The sequence below is a fragment of the Arachis stenosperma genome, chromosome 3 (genome assembly GCF_014773155.1).
Source record: "Arachis stenosperma cultivar V10309 chromosome 3, arast.V10309.gnm1.PFL2, whole genome shotgun sequence".
NCBI lineage: Eukaryota > Viridiplantae > Streptophyta > Magnoliopsida > Fabales > Fabaceae > Arachis > Arachis stenosperma.
This window is the reverse complement of record NC_080379.1, coordinates 8,739,012-8,758,913: the sequence shown is the minus strand read 5'-3', so window position 1 is coordinate 8,758,913 and position 19,902 is coordinate 8,739,012. Positions and strand designations below refer to the sequence as shown.

The 19,902-nt window shown below is 33.4% G+C and overlaps 2 protein-coding genes across 5 annotated transcripts; both read left to right on the top strand.

The window, feature by feature from the left end:
• Window positions 1-3,316: 3,316 nt before the first annotated feature.
• On the top strand, window positions 3,317-6,522 carry LOC130968792 (putative disease resistance protein At3g14460). Of its 3 annotated transcripts, XM_057894254.1 has the most exons (4): window positions 3,318-3,656; window positions 3,745-3,832; window positions 3,907-5,144; window positions 6,043-6,521. In XM_057894254.1, the coding sequence occupies exons 1-3, from the start codon at window positions 3,480-3,482 to the stop codon at window positions 5,139-5,141; spliced, it is 1,500 nt and encodes a 499-aa protein (XP_057750237.1). In that variant the 5' UTR covers window positions 3,318-3,479; the 3' UTR covers window positions 5,142-5,144; window positions 6,043-6,521. The 3 variants fall into 3 exon arrangements, with proteins under 3 accessions (XP_057750236.1, XP_057750235.1, XP_057750237.1); XM_057894253.1 differs by having other exon boundaries at window positions 3,317-3,832; window positions 3,917-5,144; window positions 6,043-6,522; XM_057894252.1 differs by having other exon boundaries at window positions 3,317-5,144.
• A 6,497-nt stretch (window positions 6,523-13,019) lies between these two features.
• On the top strand, window positions 13,020-15,582 carry LOC130969500 (uncharacterized). 2 transcript variants are annotated; one of them, XM_057895247.1, is made up of 7 exons: window positions 13,020-13,237; window positions 13,423-13,513; window positions 13,934-14,058; window positions 14,193-14,252; window positions 14,332-14,397; window positions 15,022-15,227; window positions 15,323-15,582. In XM_057895247.1, the coding sequence occupies exons 2-6, from the start codon at window positions 13,429-13,431 to the stop codon at window positions 15,217-15,219; spliced, it is 534 nt and encodes a 177-aa protein (XP_057751230.1). In that variant the 5' UTR covers window positions 13,020-13,237; window positions 13,423-13,428; the 3' UTR covers window positions 15,220-15,227; window positions 15,323-15,582. The 2 variants fall into 2 exon arrangements, with proteins under 2 accessions (XP_057751230.1, XP_057751229.1); XM_057895246.1 differs by having other exon boundaries at window positions 13,072-13,513.
• The last annotated feature ends 4,320 nt before the right edge of the window (window positions 15,583-19,902 follow it).

Genomic DNA, 19,902 nt, shown 5'->3' with positions numbered 1-19,902 from the left:
AGTCCTTTGTCAGCCTTTTATCAGAGTTTTGCTCAGGTCCCTCAATTTCAGCCAGAATTTACCTGAAATCACAGAAAATTACACAAACTCATAGTAAAGTCCAGAAATGTGATTTTTAATTAAAAACTAATAAAAATATCATAAAAACTAACTAAAACATACTAAAAACATACTAAAAATAATGCCAAAAAGCGTATAAATTATCCGCTCATCACCTCCCTTGTGTTGTCCTGGCGTTAAACAACACCCAGAATGGTATCCATTCTGGCATTTAACGCCCATTTGGCTACCTCCTTGGGCGTTAAACGCCTAGCCAGGTACCCTGGCTGGCGTTTAAACGCCAGGATTCCTTCTTCACTGGGCGTTTTAAACGCCTAGCTTTTTCTCTGTGATTCCTCTGCTGTATGTTCTGAATCTTCAATTCTCTGTATTATTGACTTGAAAAGACATGATTTTGAATTTTTTTTTGAATTTTTAATGATGAGAGAGAACAACAACAAAATGAAACTAATCATGAAAAACTAAGATCAAATAAACAATGCATGCAAGAACACATTGAATGTCAAGATGAACATCAACACATATTTTTAAGAAAAGAAAGACATGCAAGACATCAAACTTAGAAATTTTCATATTAGAGACACTAACAAATTGAGAATGCACATGAGAAACAACAAAAGACACAAACACAAGAGAATATAAAGATCAGACCCAAGAAAATCATCAAGAACAACTTAAAGATCAATGAAGAACATAATGCATATATTCTCGAAAAATGCAAGAAAATTACAAATATACAAGACACCAAACTTAAAATGTGACACTAGACTCAAACAAGAAACACAATTTATTTTTTATTTTCATGGATTTATTTAAAAATTTTTTGGATTTTTCGAAAATTAATTAGGAAAAGAAAATAAAAGAGATCCAAAATTTTTAACAAGAATTCCAGGAATCATGCAATGTTAGTCTAAAACTTCAGTCTAAAAAGATTAGACATGGCGAGTCAAGCTTCAGCAGGACATTACATACAATAGCCAAATTGATGGGAATCAACTAGCTTCTGTGATGATAAAAGCATCATCTGAAACTCTAGAATTCCTCCTTAAAAATTCTGAAGCTATAGAATAATTTATTTATTTTTTAAAATTTTTTCAAAAATAAAAAGCTTTAAATTTAAAATAAATTACCTAATCTGAGCAACAAGATGAACTGTAAGTTGTCCAAACTCGAACAATCCCCGGGAACGACGCCAAAAATTTGGTGCACGAAATTACAATCACACTTTTGCAATTCTGCACAACTAACCAGCAAGTGCATTGGGTCGTCCAAGTAATACCTTACGTGAGTAAGGGTCGATCCCGCAGAGATTGTCGGCTTGAAACAAGCTATGGTCATCTTTGTAAATCTCAGTCAGGCGAATTCAAATGGTTTTGAGGTTTTGATAATTAAAATATAATTAAAGCAGAAAATAAGATAGAAATACTTATGTAATTCATTGGTGGGATTTCAAATAAGCGTATGGAGATGCTTTATTGCTTCTGAACCTCTGCTTTCCTACTGCCTTTTTCCAACCATGCGTTACCTCCTTCCATGGCAAGCTGTATGATCCTCTCGGATGAAAACAAATCCATATGCGCTGTCACCGCAGGGCTAATCATCTGTCAGTTCCCGCTAGCGTCAGAATAGGACCATTGTCCTTTTGCGCACTGTCACTTGCGCCCCACATTTACAGGTTTGAAACTCGTCACAGTCATCCCTTCCTAGATCCTACTCGGAATACCACAGACAAGGTTTAGACTTTTCGGATCCCAGGAATGCTGCCAATGGTTCTAGCCTATACCACGGAGACTCTGATCTCACGGAATGGAGGCTCTGTTGTCAGGAGAGGCAACCATGCATCGTAAACCAGGAGGCTAAGAGATACACACTCAAGCTATTGCAAATAGAACGGAAGTGTTTGTCAGGCACGCGTTCATAAGTGAGAATAATGATGAGTGTCACGGATCATCACATTCATCATGTTGAAGTGCAAGTGAATATCTTAGAATAAGAAGTAGGCGTGAAGTGAATAGAAGAACAATAGTACTTGCATTAATTCATGAAGAACAGCAGAGCTCCACACCTTAATCTATGGGGTGTAGAAACTCCACCGTTAAAAATACATAAGAACAAGGTCTAGGCATGGCCGAATGACCAGCCTCCCAAATATGAAATGAAGCTCTCTAAAAGATGATCAAAAGATCAAAAGATAATCCAAGGATATTCCAAAGATGAAAATTCAATAGTAAAAGGTCCTATTTATAATGAACTAGTGGCCTAGGTTTTACAGAAATAAGTAAATGACGCAGAAATTCACTTCTGGGACCCACTTGGTGTGTGTTTGGGCTGATCATTGAAGCTTTCACGTGCATAGGCTATTCCTGGAGTTAAACGCCAGCTTTGGTACCAGTTTGGGCGTTTAACTCCAATTTTAGTGCCAGTTTGGACGTTTTTTGAAGTATGTTTAATTTTTTTATTTTTTTAGTATGTTTTTACATAATATTTTTTATTATTTTTTAATATGTTATAGTTTATTATTATTATTATTATTCATAGTTAATTTCTTTGTTTAGTTTATTCTATCTAATTGAATTAATAAATTATATTATAAAAAGATAATAATAAATATAATATATAAAAACTATAATTATAAAAATGTATAATATCAAATAAAAGAATTAACAAAAAATAAAAGTTAATAAATAATAAAAAAATTCGTATAAACAGAAATAAAAGTATAAGTTACCAATATACTATCTGTCAACTTATTACTAATAATAATTAATTATTATATTTTAAACACATGTACAAATACAATGAGACACATCCAGAAAATACATATATAAAGACACTTCTATTAGACACAGCCATAAAAAATATATTTTTATTAGACACATCCACAAAGACACTTTCGTTAAACACAATCATAAACAAGAGTTGGCAGATGTTGGTAAAAATATTGTTGGTAACGTAGCGAGATTGATAAAAATTTTATAAATAAAATAATAAGGTGTACGAAAGTTAAAATTAATAGAGGAGAAATAACTTTTTAAAGTTAATAGATGAACTTGAATTTGAGTACAAAACTACAGCGTTAGCAGAAAAAAAAACAATAATCAAACAAAAAATTATTTAATCAATAATACTCGAGGATTAAATAATTTTTTGTTTACGTTCAAAGTTCAAACAATGTTGAACGTGCTTTTCGAATTCTAAAGCGCAAATCAAGCACACCCTAAAACATTGTGCTTTTTATAAATTTTCTTTCATAAAATAAGAGCTTTATCAAATCAAACTTGACATTGTGCAGTCACCAAAAAAACAAAACCTAGACATTGTGCTTTTCTTTGCCCTCCGTTAGGGTTTCTTCCGCTTGTGCATTTGCTTCTGCGTCTGCTTCTCCTTCTGCCTTTACCAGAGTCAGATACGCACATACCATGGTACCCAGAAGGAGAAAGGCTGGGAAATTAAAGCAGCCAAAATCAGAGACCATCCAATGTCCTAAAGGGGATCAGCTCGAACTTGCTCAAGTTAATCTGGACAAGGATGTTTCTCCTTCAGCATCCTCTCCTCCGTTTGCAATTCACTCTGAAAGAAGCACCGCTGAACAACATGTTGATCTTCTTCCTTTTATTTCTCACTGTTCTCTTTTTCCTCTCGGTTATGAATTTTCCAAACAAGAATTAATTTCTTTATGGGCAGCTCAAGACCTCTTTACCGCTTCTTCTAGACAGGTGGAGAATCAAGTGTTTGCTTCGTTGCTATCTGATGAAGTTGTTCTTCCTTCCAGGTTAGATCCATCTGTGGGTGTTTTCAGCACTTTTCTGTATAAAATCAACCAGTCCAAATTAAAGTTTTTTGCAGAATATGCCAGAGTCTTTGATGGAGACATTGATGGTGTCCCCGACGATGTTAAGCATTTGTCCATAGATGCTAAAAGCATCAAACATGTTGGTTTTGAGTCCTTGGAAAGATTTCGAAATCTGGAAACCCTGTTCGTTACTCCCACACCTGGGTTTTATGTTGATCAAGTCCCGCGTGATCTTTTCTTGAGGCTTAAGCACTTGAGGGCATTAAATTTTAGTGGAAGTCATATTTTGGAACTACCTAGTTCCTTTGGGAATTTGAAGTTGCTTCGATATCTTGATCTCTCCTATACGCCCATCAAAAGATTGCCTGATTCAATTGTTAGTCTTTCTAATTTGCAGACTCTAAGGTTGAAGAATTGTTTTAAGCTAGATGGGTTGCCCGAAAAGATTGGGAAGCTCACCAGTTTGAAGCATTTTGTTTTTGACATTCTTGGACGATCGGGTTCTATGCCTCATGGGATAGGTAACCTGACTAGTCTTCAGACTTTATCCAACTTCTTTGTTGGTACGGATGATGGTTGTCGGATTGTAGAGCTGAAGGATCTGGTTGATTTGACTGGATCATTATGTATTTTAAGCATGGAAAACGTCTCAAGTTTTGAGGAAGCCCGGGAGGTTGATTTGAGCAATAAGAAGCTGGTCGGTCTATACCTAAGGTGGAGTACCTATAGGGAATGTGATGCTGTCAAAGAAGAACAAATCCTTCAATATCTTAAACCTTCTTTGGATCTTGAAGAGTTAGAAATAGCAAGTTATGGAGGTTTTAAGCTTCCAAATTGGTTTTCTGATCCATCCTATGTCCATCTAGTTGATATGAAACTTTATAATTGCATGAATTGTGAATGTCTTCTACCCATCGGTAAATTGCCGGCTCTTCGCTTTTTGCTTATCGACGGAATGGACAAGCTTGAAAGAATAGATGAACACTTTTGTCGGGATGGAGAAGATCAACAATATCATGCATTTCCAAAGTTGGAAAACCTGACAATTCAATACATGCGTCAATTAAAAGAGTGGACAGGAATACAAAATGGAGACTTTCCATGGTTGAATAAACTTCAGATAACATTTTGCCCTGAACTGCACTCGCTTCCAGTGTTGTCTAGCCTCGATTCTCTTAAGCGTTTGGAATTGAGTTGTTGTCCAAATATCAAGTACTCGAGAGAGATAGCTCATGTCCCCAATGTATTTATTGACGGGAAGAAATCACTCGTACATCTTAAGTCTTAACCGGTTAGAACTTTGTTATTTTTTTCCTTAAATATATATATTTGGGATTCATCTTTTTATCTTTTCTTTTAATAATGTTTTGCATTCCAAGCAAACAACTACCTAAGCTAAGCTGTAATTGAGATATTTAGGTTTGTTTTAACTTATATTACTGCCTTGTTCAGATGATGCTTGCCAACTAGTATTAACTTGGTTTTACCAATTAGTGTACTTATTTCTGATTTCCTTGTATATTCGTAATTTATAATATGAATATTTAATCTAATGAGGCATTTAGCTTGCTAGGACTCTTTAGTTTTATCAAATTTAGAGAAGACTTAAATAAGATTTTGGTCTCTGTAACATTGGCAAACTTTGGTTTTTGTCCTTATAGTTTTATTTTATTTTTAAAGGGGACAAAAAATTATTTAAGCTTTTAGAAAAATTAATTTCTAGATTTGAGCTCGACAAGAATGAGGCTGACCCTAGTTTAAGTAGTTGCATCTCTACACAAGGGTAATGCAGTGTTCAATGCTCCTACCTGGTAAGGTATGGGAAGGATAGATGTATGTAGCCCTGTGCCTGAAAATGGAGATGTAGTTGTGGATTGTAAGCCAGCAATAACAATAATATATGTTCCTCCTTCAGTTTGGAAAGAGAAGAAAAAGCCAGGAGGTTTTGGTGTAGTTATTGCAGTTACACCATAAGAAGATTTCCATCTTATTTAGTTTTCATACATTGCATGATATGATTTATTTAGCAGACACATCAAAGGGGAAAAGTTTTGTTGTGCTTGTAGTAACTCTGCATGTTGTATGGAGTTCTAGTTCTACACAAACTTTAACATTGTAGAAGTAAACTTGAAGGCAGACAGACTCCCGTTGAAAATTTTCATAGAATTTCTCTGTTGAACTTATTGCAGGTTGCAGAGGACGGGTTAGCTGTTAGGGATCATATGAGACAATAAATTTCAGGTTTCACCAAGAACTTTCTGATTTATCTGCCTTTGGTGCCGAGGTTGGTGATAGGAAAGTCCTGTAAAGCATTTTGGCCTGGTGCTACAGTGTGGGGGAGCTCTCTCTATGACTCTGTACCTATGATGAGATTTAAAGCCGAACTATTAGTGTAATCTCATCGTATTTTTACTCTTCTAAGAGACTTTTTGGCTTATAGTTATTACAATTATCAAATCATTTGGAGTGTGCTCCATTTATCCTGAATCTCATGTTCCACCTGATAAAATTTGGTCAATTATACGATGCTTCTGATTCCTCAACCTTATCTCTTAACATTAACTAACAATGCTACTCCTCTATTTTATAAGTTGTTGAACACTATTTCGGTGTGTGATTAATTGCAATTGGTTATACAATATTTTGGAAGTATTATTATCAACTAGGGACTGACAATATCCATTTATGAAAAACCATGTTACTTATTCCTCAATTCTGTCACTTTAACTTAACTAACAATGTCATTTGCACATCAAAATAGTTTGTGTTTATTTAGAAAATAATTCTACTAGTATTAGATTTATTACTGACTAATGGGTATACTTATTTGAACGAAGTAGTGAGTTAACTATTAGACTAATTCTAGTTGGTTCATGATCTAATCATTAACACATAACTTAGACAGAATCTTAATCATACTCTTGACTTGTCCCACACAAGACCACCAAAGGCTCATAATTGGGCATCGTAAGTCCTAGTCCGTCATGTTGATTTCTTCATTTCCAACTCTCTCAAACTCAAAACAATGAATCAATGCACCCAGTGTATGCCCAATGAAACGTTTTGCCAACACTGCTCCAGGGCAAGCTCTCCTTCCAATATTCATGGAATCATATTGTAGTACACTTCACCACCTCTATCTTCTTCTTCGAACCTCTCCTTGGCAATCACTAGAGGATTCATGGGGTAGAAATTGTGGTGTCACATGGTATAAACGAAGTGTTTAAATTATTATATTTTGCAAGCTGTGGAGGTTTACAAGATCTGATTCTTTCACTAGTTGATATTTACCTAACCTGGTGTGTGGTACTGGTGTCTATCTCATTCTTAGCCTTAACCGTTGCTTCTGGATGGTTCAGGAGAAGTGATAGTGCCCATTCCATTGTAATAGCTGATGTTTCGGACCCTGGAACCAGCATTATCTGCACAAGAAGGAAAGACTTGCCTTAGTGCATAGAAGTTATTATTGTTGGCAATTAAGTGATAGTAACTAAAATTTTCCGATATTACAATTTTAAATGAGTCAAACTGATTTTACAAAATTTCTATTAGATGAGACAATTTTATGATTTAAATTAAGATACAATTTATCTTTACGTATTTAATTTTCCTTTTTATTTTCATGTAAAATCTCAATTTTCTCTTCCTTTTAAGTCGATGAATTATTTATTTACCAGAATAACTCCTTTCATATTGTCATCAGTATAGAATTCAGGTTCAGTTTCTCTAGATGCAACATGACATCAATTAGAGTCATGCTCCTTTTTTGGTTAATTTAGTCCCGTTTCTCCTATGCTCATCAAGGAGGTTCTGCAAGAACCTGTCCATCTTCTTCATCAACTAAATCATTCTCTTCTCCAAGTCTTGAAAATCAACCCATCTTAGAACAGCAAAGAAGTCATTCAAGTTTCTATTCCCTTCAAACTCAGTGAACTCCCTCATAAGAATCTGAAACTCTTTTCCTCCTTCAGTCACTCCATGCTTTCCATAGTATCTCTTCCCAGATATCATCCTCAGCATAACATTGAAAGAAAAATCAACAAGTTTTGTTTTCAGGTCGATTGTTACTTTTGCTCCTTCCTTCCATTCAAAATCATGATGATCAAAGAAAAAAGATTATTAGCTACAAAATAAATAATGTGAGAATTTACTTGAATAAGAAAGGTATCACAATTCTGTCAAAAAATGTTTGTCCTTTTAGAGTTTTAAGGTAATATTAATTAGTTATTTTAATTAAATAACAACTTCTTTATTTTAATTATCTCTGCTAGCTACTAACTTGTAATAATTATTCTATGATTTTTAAGTAGAATAATTCTATCAAGAAAATATAATTTTTTAATGCTTACCCTAAAAGCTTGAAACAGAGTTATTCATAGAAGAAACAAACTTATAACAACCTTCTCCATGCAACACACGTCAAATATTTGCTTGAGATACATTCAATTCTGATTTAAGATTGCTTCATGTTTGTGCTCTGTGCTTTCTTATTTATACACTGAAATTTCTACACTGCTATTAGAAACAGAGTTATAATACATTGAGATATACACTAGAAAATTATTAGTGATATAATTTTGCTACATGTATACTAACTTTAAAACTAGTATATGGTTATAATAAACACGTTAGTATTAGATGATATTTACTCATGTACTTAAATCAACAGGGAGGGCTTTTAGCAAATGAAATAATGACCAATGCCTGTATAGATTGAGGAAAAAAATGCAGTTAGTTGCACCACTTCAATCGCACATGAATATGAAATCAGCTAATTAATGAAGCTTGTGTGTATAATACGCGTTCTCATGCTGCACCTACTTCGGACCCAGCTGTGAGCAATGCCTGCATATATAACATGAATAATGCTTAATATGGATATCTATATTATGAGCCGGATAACACAGAGGTTGTAATGTGCATGGATTGTAGAAGGTTCCTGGTATTCCCCTTGACAAAGGGTTGAAGAGGCTAGCCACGAATGCCGACTGGATTGTAATGAATGTCTCACCAAAACCAGCTGCAGCTGCATGGCATTTGTGCCAACTCCAAGTTTCAAGCTTCTAAGAAAGAAAGATAAAGCCATTTGATTAGGATCATGTATTTTGCTCCATGGTTGTTGTCTATGTTTTTATACAGGGCTATGTCTATCAGGTCCAGTCTTAGATAAGCGCATAATGAGCCTACCAGCATATCCAGGCCCCAATGTTGATGCTTGAGTCTCGTAATGACTTTCCAAATTACAATTCCATGAAGAGCTGCATAACAAATGAATATTAGGTCTGAATCCTCACGATTGGAAAATTCACTTGACTATGCCAGCTGCGAACTTTCACCATTGATTGAATAATCTTGTGGATCCATGTTAGAGCCAACCTTATCATTTAATGGTAGAAATTCATTCATCATGACATGGTCAAGTTGACTTTCCATTTGTGAGGCTCTATCCCCAATGAAAATATCTTGCTCTTGCATGACAGTACATAGATTGTTACTACACCTTTGTACATGTTAAGTCCTCATTGTCAATAATCTTTGCACATACACATTAACATACACAAGTTTTGTATAGTGATTTGAATTAGTTATATTTGGTGTTGCCAAAATGTAATGACAAATAAGGGTAAATCATAGCACTTACCCATGAGCCTTATTTTGAGTTATAATTTCTAGCACTCGGATAAGGCTGCTTACATGTTAGTGTTGTTCTAATATAATGCTACCTAGTGTTTGACTAATTAGTTACTTTGTCTTGCTCCTCTTTACTTAACAGCTTACAAGTGATTGTTGTAATAGCATCATTGGCAAAGCATGGATGAATTAGGAGAATTAGATTTTTTTTAACTGAATAAAATAAAATTACTTTTAGAGGTATAAGTTAGTTAATGTTAATATGAGGGTAATAATGACATTACAGCTCAAAAGTATTTTTGCTAAACTAAAAAGTAATTTCATATATACTTTCACCAAAACTTGAGGTTCATCAAAAAGTGATATTTACATCCACAAGACCACAATCTTCAAGATCCAAATGTACACCAGAAATGCAAAGACTCTCTAAAATTATATATTACCTTTACAAAACATGTTGCAGGAGTATACCATATATGAACAAAATCTGTGCCTTTACAAAATCTGTGATCAATATATGCCATCATCTGCATTACTTGATGGAGCCTGCAGCAGATGACAAACAACTTAGGATCATGTGTTTTGCTCCATGGTTGTTGTTTATGTTTTTATACAGGGCTATGTAAACAATGTGGTTGATTATCTTTTGTTATGAAACCTTTGTTTAGAAGGATTATGTTATATGTTATATCCCTTTATATGGATAAATTGACTACCTTAAAATTGATTAATTTGATTAACATTATCATGAACAATAGAAGATAGATTCTCCTCTTGCATCGATTTCAAAGTGTACTATTGTCTGTGTGTGTTCAATGGATAAATTATATGTTAAATTAAACACAACGAAGTTGAAATAGCTCATTTCATCATTACATAATCAACTCTTTCAATCTCAAAAAGTCTATCAACAGCCCAAACATAACATAACATCATTACTAGCTTTGCTTGGATAAACATATGATCAAAAGGGATCCACCAATAACAGTTGATTTCCATGCCCGGTTATCCCCGTTACAAGCCTTCTCCATTTGTCTCGTCATTTTGCATGGCACTTCCACTTCTCCATGCTAATTTAACCTTCCAATCTTCATAATCAATATCCAGTTCTACATCAGTTTTTGAGACTCTCTTTGGACCTTCTGCAACAACTACATATTTATTTTCTTCAACCCATTTAAAAAAATTGCAGTAGCTCCCCTTCTAAAAACATTGAATAAAAAAGTTAATCTCACATAAATGGTAAGAGCCAAGATGATGCTATCATTCATATAAAATTAAACTCACTTGGTATCTTGGACAAGTATGAAATAACCTATGATGTCCCAGATTTCTTAATCAAAGGTTTTAAACCGCAAAAACAGGTTTCCTCATCGTTTTTCCTCCTTCTTCACATGGACGAGCACGAAGCATAACTACCATGTGAGTGCGACTGCAACCCACCAATGGGACCTCCACTTTTGCTCCCCTCATGGCGCCGAAATCGATTTTCTCCTCCCTCAACAGCTGCTGAATCTGCAATAACACTCAAGCAATGCATTCATGTTCATGGGAAGATAGGAATTAGGGTTTATTTAATTGAAATTCAGAGACTAAATTAATACATTTTGCTAAACATATCTCGTCAGCAACACACATGGTATGCTAGGTGTAATTCGTATTGCCACTTCACGTTCTAAGTCAGCAGATCGTTAACGGCAGCTTGAGGAAGTTAACGGAAGGACGAACATGATTTAAAAGAAATCATTCAGGGACTAATTTGATTAAAAAAATCATTCAGGAATGAAAATGGAGATCGCGTGATCTTTCAGGGACGAACTTGAGTATTAACCCTTAGTTTGTATATCAATCTTATTCTGCTTTGTTTGGAAAGCTTTTTGGAGAGGTGTTTGTGCTTTAGCATAAGCATTTAGTTTTGCGTTTGGTAAATAAAAAGTTCATGTGCTTATGCGTGCAGTTTTTAAAAGCTAGGGATGTTTTTAAAAGCACCTAACAGAGAACTTTTTAAAGTTGGTTTGTGATTATCAAAATTAAAAAGTCTAATATAACCTTGTATATTAATTAATATTCAAATTTAATTCTTATATTAATTTTTATTTTACAACTTTTAAAAAGCTAGTTTTTATAAACTATTTTTAAAAGTAAAAGCTTAACCAAATTAAGCTTGGTATTCTGCTTGTTATTTGGCGAAGTTTTTATTTATGTGATCTTATTCCATTTCTAAATAACTTGCTTCTATTCTCTCGTCATTCAATGTAGCATCTTGTGTGCTAACTTGCGTTAATATTATTGCTCGACTGTTATGGATCCCTCTGTACTTCAGGATAACAAGGATCTGTATGCTGAAGAGGCTGCAGCTCAGAGAGAGAGAGAGAGCGACAAAGAATGCTTTCTATTCCGGGGCTTATTGCCCCGAGCGAATTGCAAGATGAAATGGTGGATTCATAGATAGGCTAAACAGAGGGGAGTCAACTCCATGGTCACCTTAACTTGTTCAGCAGATGCATTGGTTTTACCAGAGTACAAGATACTGAGAAATGATGCAGCCTTTTTCCTCCAATTTTAGTTTTTTTTCCCCACGTCCCAATGCTTAATGTTTGGGGCTGGTTTGGCAAAGGTTTCTCTGGTTGTCGGAGTTTTGGCTAGCTGGCTGGGTGGGGATACTATTGCCATGTCATTTGGGTGAGTGTAGAGTATTTAGTTGCTAATTGAGGTTGATGATTAAGGGATTCAGTGAAAAATTCATCATTTATATATAGAATCTCAGGATGGAAAGAAGACTATGACTCCTTAGGTGTTCTAAGCTCTGGCGGTTTGTGCAGAAACCCCTTGTGGTTTGATATTTTGTATTTTTTCACCAATTAATTCTTAATATATGGTTTCATGATACTATTATTGTGTTATAAGTTTTGTTCTCCTCTCTCTCACAATAGAGGGAAAAAGATATTGTTCTATACTTCTATTTTTAGTATTTCTTCAAAATCTGTTACATTGTCTTTACAAATGGAAAATCCTGTATGTGAAGTCGGATTGTTTGCATTGTTGTTCTCTAGCTTGGCTATTGACTTGATAAAAAGGGATTGAATTTGATTATCAACTGATTGCAAGCTTTCAACTTAAATTCGTAAATAACCACTTAAATTCTTGTATTCAATTGGGCAATAAATTAGAATAATAATATATAATTTTCTACCTCCATTAAACATATCCTTGTAGTTTTGTCGTGCATGTTAAACTTAGATATTATGTTTAGTAAGACTTAATCCTCTTTTAAGTGTAATTAAACCCAAAATAGTGGTGTTTTTTTTACCAAGAGTTACAATGTTTAACATTTAATTAAGGTGATCCACCTCTAATTAATAGCTTAATTATGCTGAGACATTATCAAAATGGAGAGAATATTTTCATGGTCATCCAATCATTTGCGGGGATGATTAGATTCATTTATGAGTTATTTTTACTAAAAAGTAAAATAAAAAAAAGGAGAATATTCTATTTTTCGTTTGATTAGTGTACTTCCTGAGTTTGTTTATGATGAGAGATCATACTTTACTCTTTAAAGTGAAATTCAAATTTTAAAGGATCCAAATCCTTGGAATTGTGTCCAAGTCAACACAGAAAGGGGAAAAAGAAGGAAGGAAGGAAGGAAGGAAGGGAGGGAAGAAGGAATAAAAGGAATTACGAAAGTGCTTAGAAACAAAGCAAACCCAGCTTACCCAAACCAACGCTGTTTTTTCTTTCCCTCCTTTCTTCGTATTGGTTCCTTCTTCTCAGATCGCTAATTCTTCTTTCGATTCGATTCGCTAATTTTGGATGATTGATTTATATTACAATTTGCGCACAATACGAATCGTGATTATGTTTGGTTTATTGTTACGTGCTACTCCTATTTATTTATTTTTTCTCATTTTCCTCTGAATTCCATTGATCCGATTCAGGTTGTGATGCTTGGTCTTGATGCTGCTGGAAAAACAACTATACTCTACAAGCTGCACATTGGAGAAGTTCTATCAACTGTTCCTACAATTGGTGCGTTTTCCTGTATTAATAGGATCCTTATTATTATTCCTTTTTGTTGAATATAAATTGAATTTGTTGTTTGGTCCTCTTGCATCTACTCGGTAGTTGCTAAAGGTAAAAAAATGTGTGTTTTTTATAGGCAAACAGTGTTAAGCTTCTTCAATGTTATTTATCTTATCTACTGCTTCAAGTAGCATGTATATGTGAATTTTTTTGGGTAAAAAAATGTTTGGTGAATTTTTTTTCTTTTGGTAATGGAGCTGGCTGGTTTCAGTATAAACTAGATTTTGTTGCAATCACTATTGGTAGGGATGATAACTATAAGTAGTATGTATATGTGAATTGAATGGATGGAAGCATGTTTGAAGATTTCAGTTTAATAATAATCTATACATTATTTTGGACTTATAATTTAGCATGGCTTTGCAGGTTTCAATGTGGAGAAGGTTCAGTATAAAAATGTTGTATTCACAGTTTGGGCAGTTTGGGATGTCGGAGGTCAAGAGAAATTAAGGGCACTTTGGAGGCACTATTTTAACAACACAGATGGTCTGGTAAGGATTAGTTTACGTTCGTGTTCCATTTGGTTTCTCTTGTGAAATGTTACTTTCTGTTACATTTATGGAAGAGGACTGACAAGCAAGCTAGGGGTTTAAAGTGTGATACTGATATGTGCATGTTTATGCAGATATATGTTGTTGATAGTCTTGACCGAGAGAGACTTGGGAAAGCAAAGCAGGAATTTCAGGTGATAAAAATAAAATCCAATACCATACACACAATGTTATTCCAACTAGAATATGAATTGATCCATGGATTACTTGCAGACAATCATAAATGACCCATTTATGCTCAACAGTGTCATCTTGGTGTTTGCCAACAAACAGGATCTGGTATGTCTTTGTTACTTATTAAGCTATGGTCTTTAGGCCGAATGACCCCACATTTAAGGGTAAAAGAAGTAAAGATAAGTTAGAACCAAAGCGTTTAAATTGGTCGAGTTTGTTGATAGTCAATAATAATAATTATGCTATAGTTGTTAGCAGATTGTTCTATATTGGCATGTGCACAATGTATTAATTCATATATCACTGTTGCAAGTATAGTAGTCTTCTTCATTTACTGGTATTAGTGAAAGTAAAAGTAGTTCAAATTAGTCACTCTGTGAAGGGTTTGGCTCTAAAATCATTTCCAAAAATTTTTTTGATTTGAATGTGGGGCCAAACTAATCTGATCTCCTAAGATATTTGGCATGGTGGGTTATCCTTTTGTAAGTTTTCTTATGTAAAGACTGTTAGCATTGATAGTGTATACGACTCCATCAAACCCTTCTTATCCCAGTATCTGTAGTCTTGTTAATTTCTTCACTTTCATTGAAATCGACCTGCACATCTATACATTTATCAGTTTCATATAATCTTAGACTATTGTTCCTGTTGAACTCCAACAATTTATGGGGTTTTGCCTTTTTTCTCAAGTGAGTTTATAATTGTGAATATCTTATTTTAATTGTTCAGAGAGGAGCAATGACACCAAGGGAGGTATGTGAAGGATTAGGTCTCTTTGACCTCAGGAATAGAAAATGGCACATACAAGGCACTTGCGCGCTTAGGGGAGATGGCCTTTATGAGGGCTTGGACTGGTTGTCCTCAACTTTGAAAGAGAGACAGGCTGCTGGATACTCTTCAATAGCACTAGGAACCTCATCCTTCTAATTTACCAGGTTTGAACTTTGATGAACTACCGTCTTTCATTCATGACTTGCTTTCGCATATATTTGTCATTAACTTAAATTAAATGTGTATTTCTCTATTGCAGGTATTTTGGCCTTAGGCTTTGGCGATTGATGCCATGATGCATGGTTGTAGGGTTTGACCAGTTCATTCTAAAATGTTGTGAATGTTAATCAAATTTTTTTTAGACTCACATCTGGAGCTCGTGAGGTATATATAGTTGGTTCAACTTTTCAGGGTATTTGAGATATGACTTACTCAAATTATAGTAAGTTTGTGAATTAACTAGATTCGGTTGCCGTATTTGAAACCTCTCATTTAAGTGCTGCGTGGATCATTTATTCATTCTCCCCTGATTTCCTCCTTGCTCTGATTCTGTGTGTCTGTGTCTGCGTTCCTCAAATATCATTACCCTATAAATAATTATTCTGAGTTTCTGACACAACATTGGGAGCTTGTCATGATCTCTTTGTCGCCAACGTTGTTAATAATTTTTCATGCTTTGCTTATCGGGTGAACCAGCCTCTATTTTATTTATTTATTTTTGTTTATCATGTTATGCCACACTCTACTATCTCGATACTTAGTACTATCTAAAAGAACAAACATCAAATAATTTTGATTGTTGGAATCTACTGTAGAATGACACGCTCTACCGTAATTGAGCTTTTAATTTGCGCCGTGCGAGTATATATTTTGTTATTAAAGAGAGAAATAATGTTCCTCATAGGCTCATACAAATATACAATAATTTAGAGAATGTTGCTACAATAATGTGTGTAATTACTAATTACTAAGAGCCTTTTTTTTTTTGGTCGTGAAGACTGAAGACCTATATTAATTCATAATGTCAGAATGAATTGATGGTTCAAAAATGCAAGAAAAATGTTTAAAATGTGTAGAAGTCATGTGGATTTCAGGGTTCTGAAAATCAGATTGATTTGGTCGACCGGACTGATCCGATCGTGAATGAAAAGTAATTATGGTTCGGTTTATCATATGAAACTGCCTATTCAAAAACTGGATGCGAGCCGTTGAACATGGTCAGTGACTCGGTGATGCACGTGTAAACTTATTTTAGCGGAAGCATTAATTAGGATCTTAAAAGTTGTGATTTTCATACCTGAATTGGTTGCCATAACAAGTCCTGATTACGGTAGAGTTGAACTTTAAGATTGATTTTGCAGAATTTTAGTTACAGTAGAGTTGATCTCCAATACTGGTTTCTCTCCCTTTCCTTTCCTTCAGACGTTCATCAGGATGGCAGTTTTACTGTATTTTCAGTGAGTGGAAACTGTAAAACGTCGTGTGTTTTGAGGCAGAGAGAGGACCACCTTTTATGTGTTATTATCTTTAAATCTAATGCGTCCATCAAACATTAGAATTAACAGATGAGATTAAATCATTAATAGTTTATAAATAATTACAATTAGGCCACAACAGAAGTTTAAATTACAATAAACTTCCAACAGCACGGTCCTCGTGTCCTCATTCTCCTGAGTCTTCAAACGAAGCGCTTCAGTTTGGGTAGTGCTACGGTGCTGAAGTAAATTTTTTTTAGCATTGGCTGAAATGAGGTGTCAATGGAATGTGTTATACGCGTGATATTATTTTACTTGCAAGTGTAGATAAAAACTGAGAGAGGTGCAAGATTGTGTCAGTTTGTGTTAGTTTAATTATTTAATAAAATTTATTAATTTAGAAGCATAAACACATGATTAAGAAAGATAATTTTTTTGTCTGCTTTTGTTGATAATGGGTATGGGTATGCCGTTTCTTTTTTGTGGGCTGTTGTGACAATCTATGGCTTTGAAAAAAAAAATATTTTGGGTTGGGATAATAATAATAATAATAATAATAATTCATTCTCCTTTTTTAAAAGATGCAAAAATAATATTTTTCTCCTTTTTATTTGTAAAATATATATTTTCCTCTTTTATAACTTTTAAAAAACTTCCTCTTTAATTTATTTTAAATTTTTTGTATTAACTAATATTAACTTTATTTATTTTTTAAAAAAAATAAATTACTTTTATAAAAATACTCTTTAGCAAAAAATTTATTTTTTATCATTAAATTTTGTTTATTAAAATACTGTTCAATAAATTTTTTATTAATTAAATTATATTTTTATCAAAATATTTTTAAAAAATTTAATAATTAAATTTTTTTTAAATACCTTTCAATAATTTTTTAATTATTAAATTGTGATTTAATAGGGATTACATTTTAGAATTTATCATTTTAGGTTAGTAGGATTTATAATTTAAGATTTGAAATTTAGAGTTTATGATTAGAATAATGATTGAAATAAGAGATCGAATAATAGATATTTAAAAGTTATCTTTTTTATATAATTATGTAAACAAATTTATTTTAATACTATGTACATATCGTAAATAAAATATTTTATTTTTTATGATTAACATTAGATATTTTTATGTTAACAATAAATAATAATAAAAATAATATGATACTGTACAAAAGATAAATAGTATATGATATATTTTTTATCTTAATAATAAAAAATAATGAATATGTTATGCTACTGTACAAATGGTAAATAAAATATTTAATTTTTCATGTTTCATATTAAAGTACTTTATGTTCCTAATAAATAATAATAAAATTACTGTAATAAAGTACACATAACAAATAAAATATGATATACTTTTTATTTTTATTATATATTTTTTATGTTAATAATAAATTAAATATTATATTTTAAGAAAATTTTAATCATAAATATAATACACAACTATTATAATTAAAAATTTTAACAGAGCTAAACTTTTTTGATGGTGTAGAATGTAATTTACTAAATTATACAATAATTTATATTTCGGTACCGTAATTGCGCCAAAAAAATTAGAAATTTATCTAATGTTGCTAAGCCAATTCTTAGGTCAAGGGTTTAGGATCTTAATTGTAGGTTTAGAGTTAGCCAATTTATCTAATATAAATTCTAATGATTAAACTCTAATTGCATGATCCTAAATTTTAGATCCTAAACCTTAAATACTTCACACTCAGATATCTAATCCGATAATCATAAATAAAAAAAATCTTAATAAGATTATTTTTTGATATGAATATATATTAATGGTTATATATATTAACAGTGGTAATGTTTTTTTTTTATCTAATGTTAAAATAATATATATAGATATCAAAAAATTAATAATAAAATATAAAAATAAATTTTAACAAAAATTTTAGTAAAATCACCATTTAATAATTAAAAAATTATTGAAAGGTATCTTAGAAAAAAATAATTTAATTATTAATTTTTTAAAAAATATTTTAATAAAAATATAATTTAATTAATAAAAAATAATTAATTAAATGATATTTTGGTAAGTAAAATTTAATGACAAAAAAATAAATTTTTATTAAAGAGTATTTTTGTAAAAAAAATTATTTTTTATTGAAAAATGGATAAAGTTAACATTAGTTAATACAAAAAAATTTAAAATGGACTAAAGAGAGATTTTTTAAAAACTATAAGGGAAGAGAATGTACATTTTACAAATAAAGGGGAGATGAGTATTATTTTAACATCTCTTAAAGAAGAAGAGTGAAATTTATTATTATTATTATTATTATCCCAACTCAAAATAATTTTTTGTTCAAAGCTATAGATTGTCACAAAAAAGAAACGGCATGCCCATATCCATTATCAACAAAAACAGACAAAAAATATTATCTTTCTTAATCATGTGTTTATGCTTCTAAATTAATAAATTTTATTAAATAATTAAACCAACACAAACCGACACAATTTTGCACCTCTGTTACTCTCTCAGTTTTTATCTACACTTGCAAGTAAAGTAACACCACGCGTATAACTCATTTTATTGACACCTCATTTCAGCCAATGCTGAAAAAATTTTACTTCAGCACTGTAAGCCTTCCAATTTTTCCTCCAAATAAAAAAAGAAACTGTAATATCCTTATAATACCCTTCTCTTTTTTTTTCCAAACCAAAAATTCTAACCCTAATTTTGACATAACATACTCTCTCATACACTCACCAAAACCCTAGCCGCCCTTACCCCTTCCAACAGCAAACACAAAAGAATAGAAAGGGAAAAGAGAAGAAGGGGAGAACCGGAGAGGGAAGATAAGAGGAAGGAAGGGAGGTGGCCCCGGTGGGCGTCACTGCCACCGCCGCCGCCGTCGTGTCGTCGCGAGGAAGGCCAGAACAGAGGGAGAGAGAGAGCCGCGCAAGGAGAAGGAGGCGTCACCGTCCCGTGTCGCCGTCGTCACCGCCGAGGTCTTCATCGTCGCCATCCATGGAGGTTTGCAAACAGAGGGAAGGCGCGCCGTTCTACCCAGAGCCGCCACGAGAAGGGTTGTTGCCGTCAAGCTCAGCCACCATCGCCGCCGTTCGTGCCTCCGTTTCGCGCCGCCAGATCTGTCGCCGGGAGAGAAACAGAACGCGCGTGGAGAGAGAAGTGGTCGCAGGGAGGTTCCGCCGCCGTTGGAACTCCGCTGCTGCTGCTGCCATGGCCGTCGCGCCTCTGCCACCAAGAAACGCCAAGGAGGGACCGTCCGCTGCTGCGTTGTTCCTGTCGTCGTTCGGATGTACCTGAACCAAGTCGTCGTTGTCATCGGAGCTGAACTGTTCCTGTCATTATCCCGGTCCAGCCCTTTTTTCTTGAT

What these genes read in the sequence shown, in the direction of transcription:
- LOC130968792 (XM_057894252.1), top strand. Translation starts at nt 3,480, where the DNA reads ATGGTACCCAGAAGGAGAAAGGCTGGGAAATTAAAGCAGCCAAAATCA.
- LOC130969500 (XM_057895247.1), top strand. Translation starts at nt 13,429, where the DNA reads ATGCTTGGTCTTGATGCTGCTGGAAAAACAACTATACTCTACAAGCTG. An exon ending in ATCAACTGTTCCTACAATTG is followed by an intron (nt 13,514 to 13,933) that starts GTGCGTTTTCCT and finishes ATGGCTTTGCAG; the next exon opens with GTTTCAATGTGGAGAAGGTT. An exon ending in AAGCAAAGCAGGAATTTCAG is followed by an intron (nt 14,253 to 14,331) that starts GTGATAAAAATA and finishes GATTACTTGCAG; the next exon opens with ACAATCATAAATGACCCATT.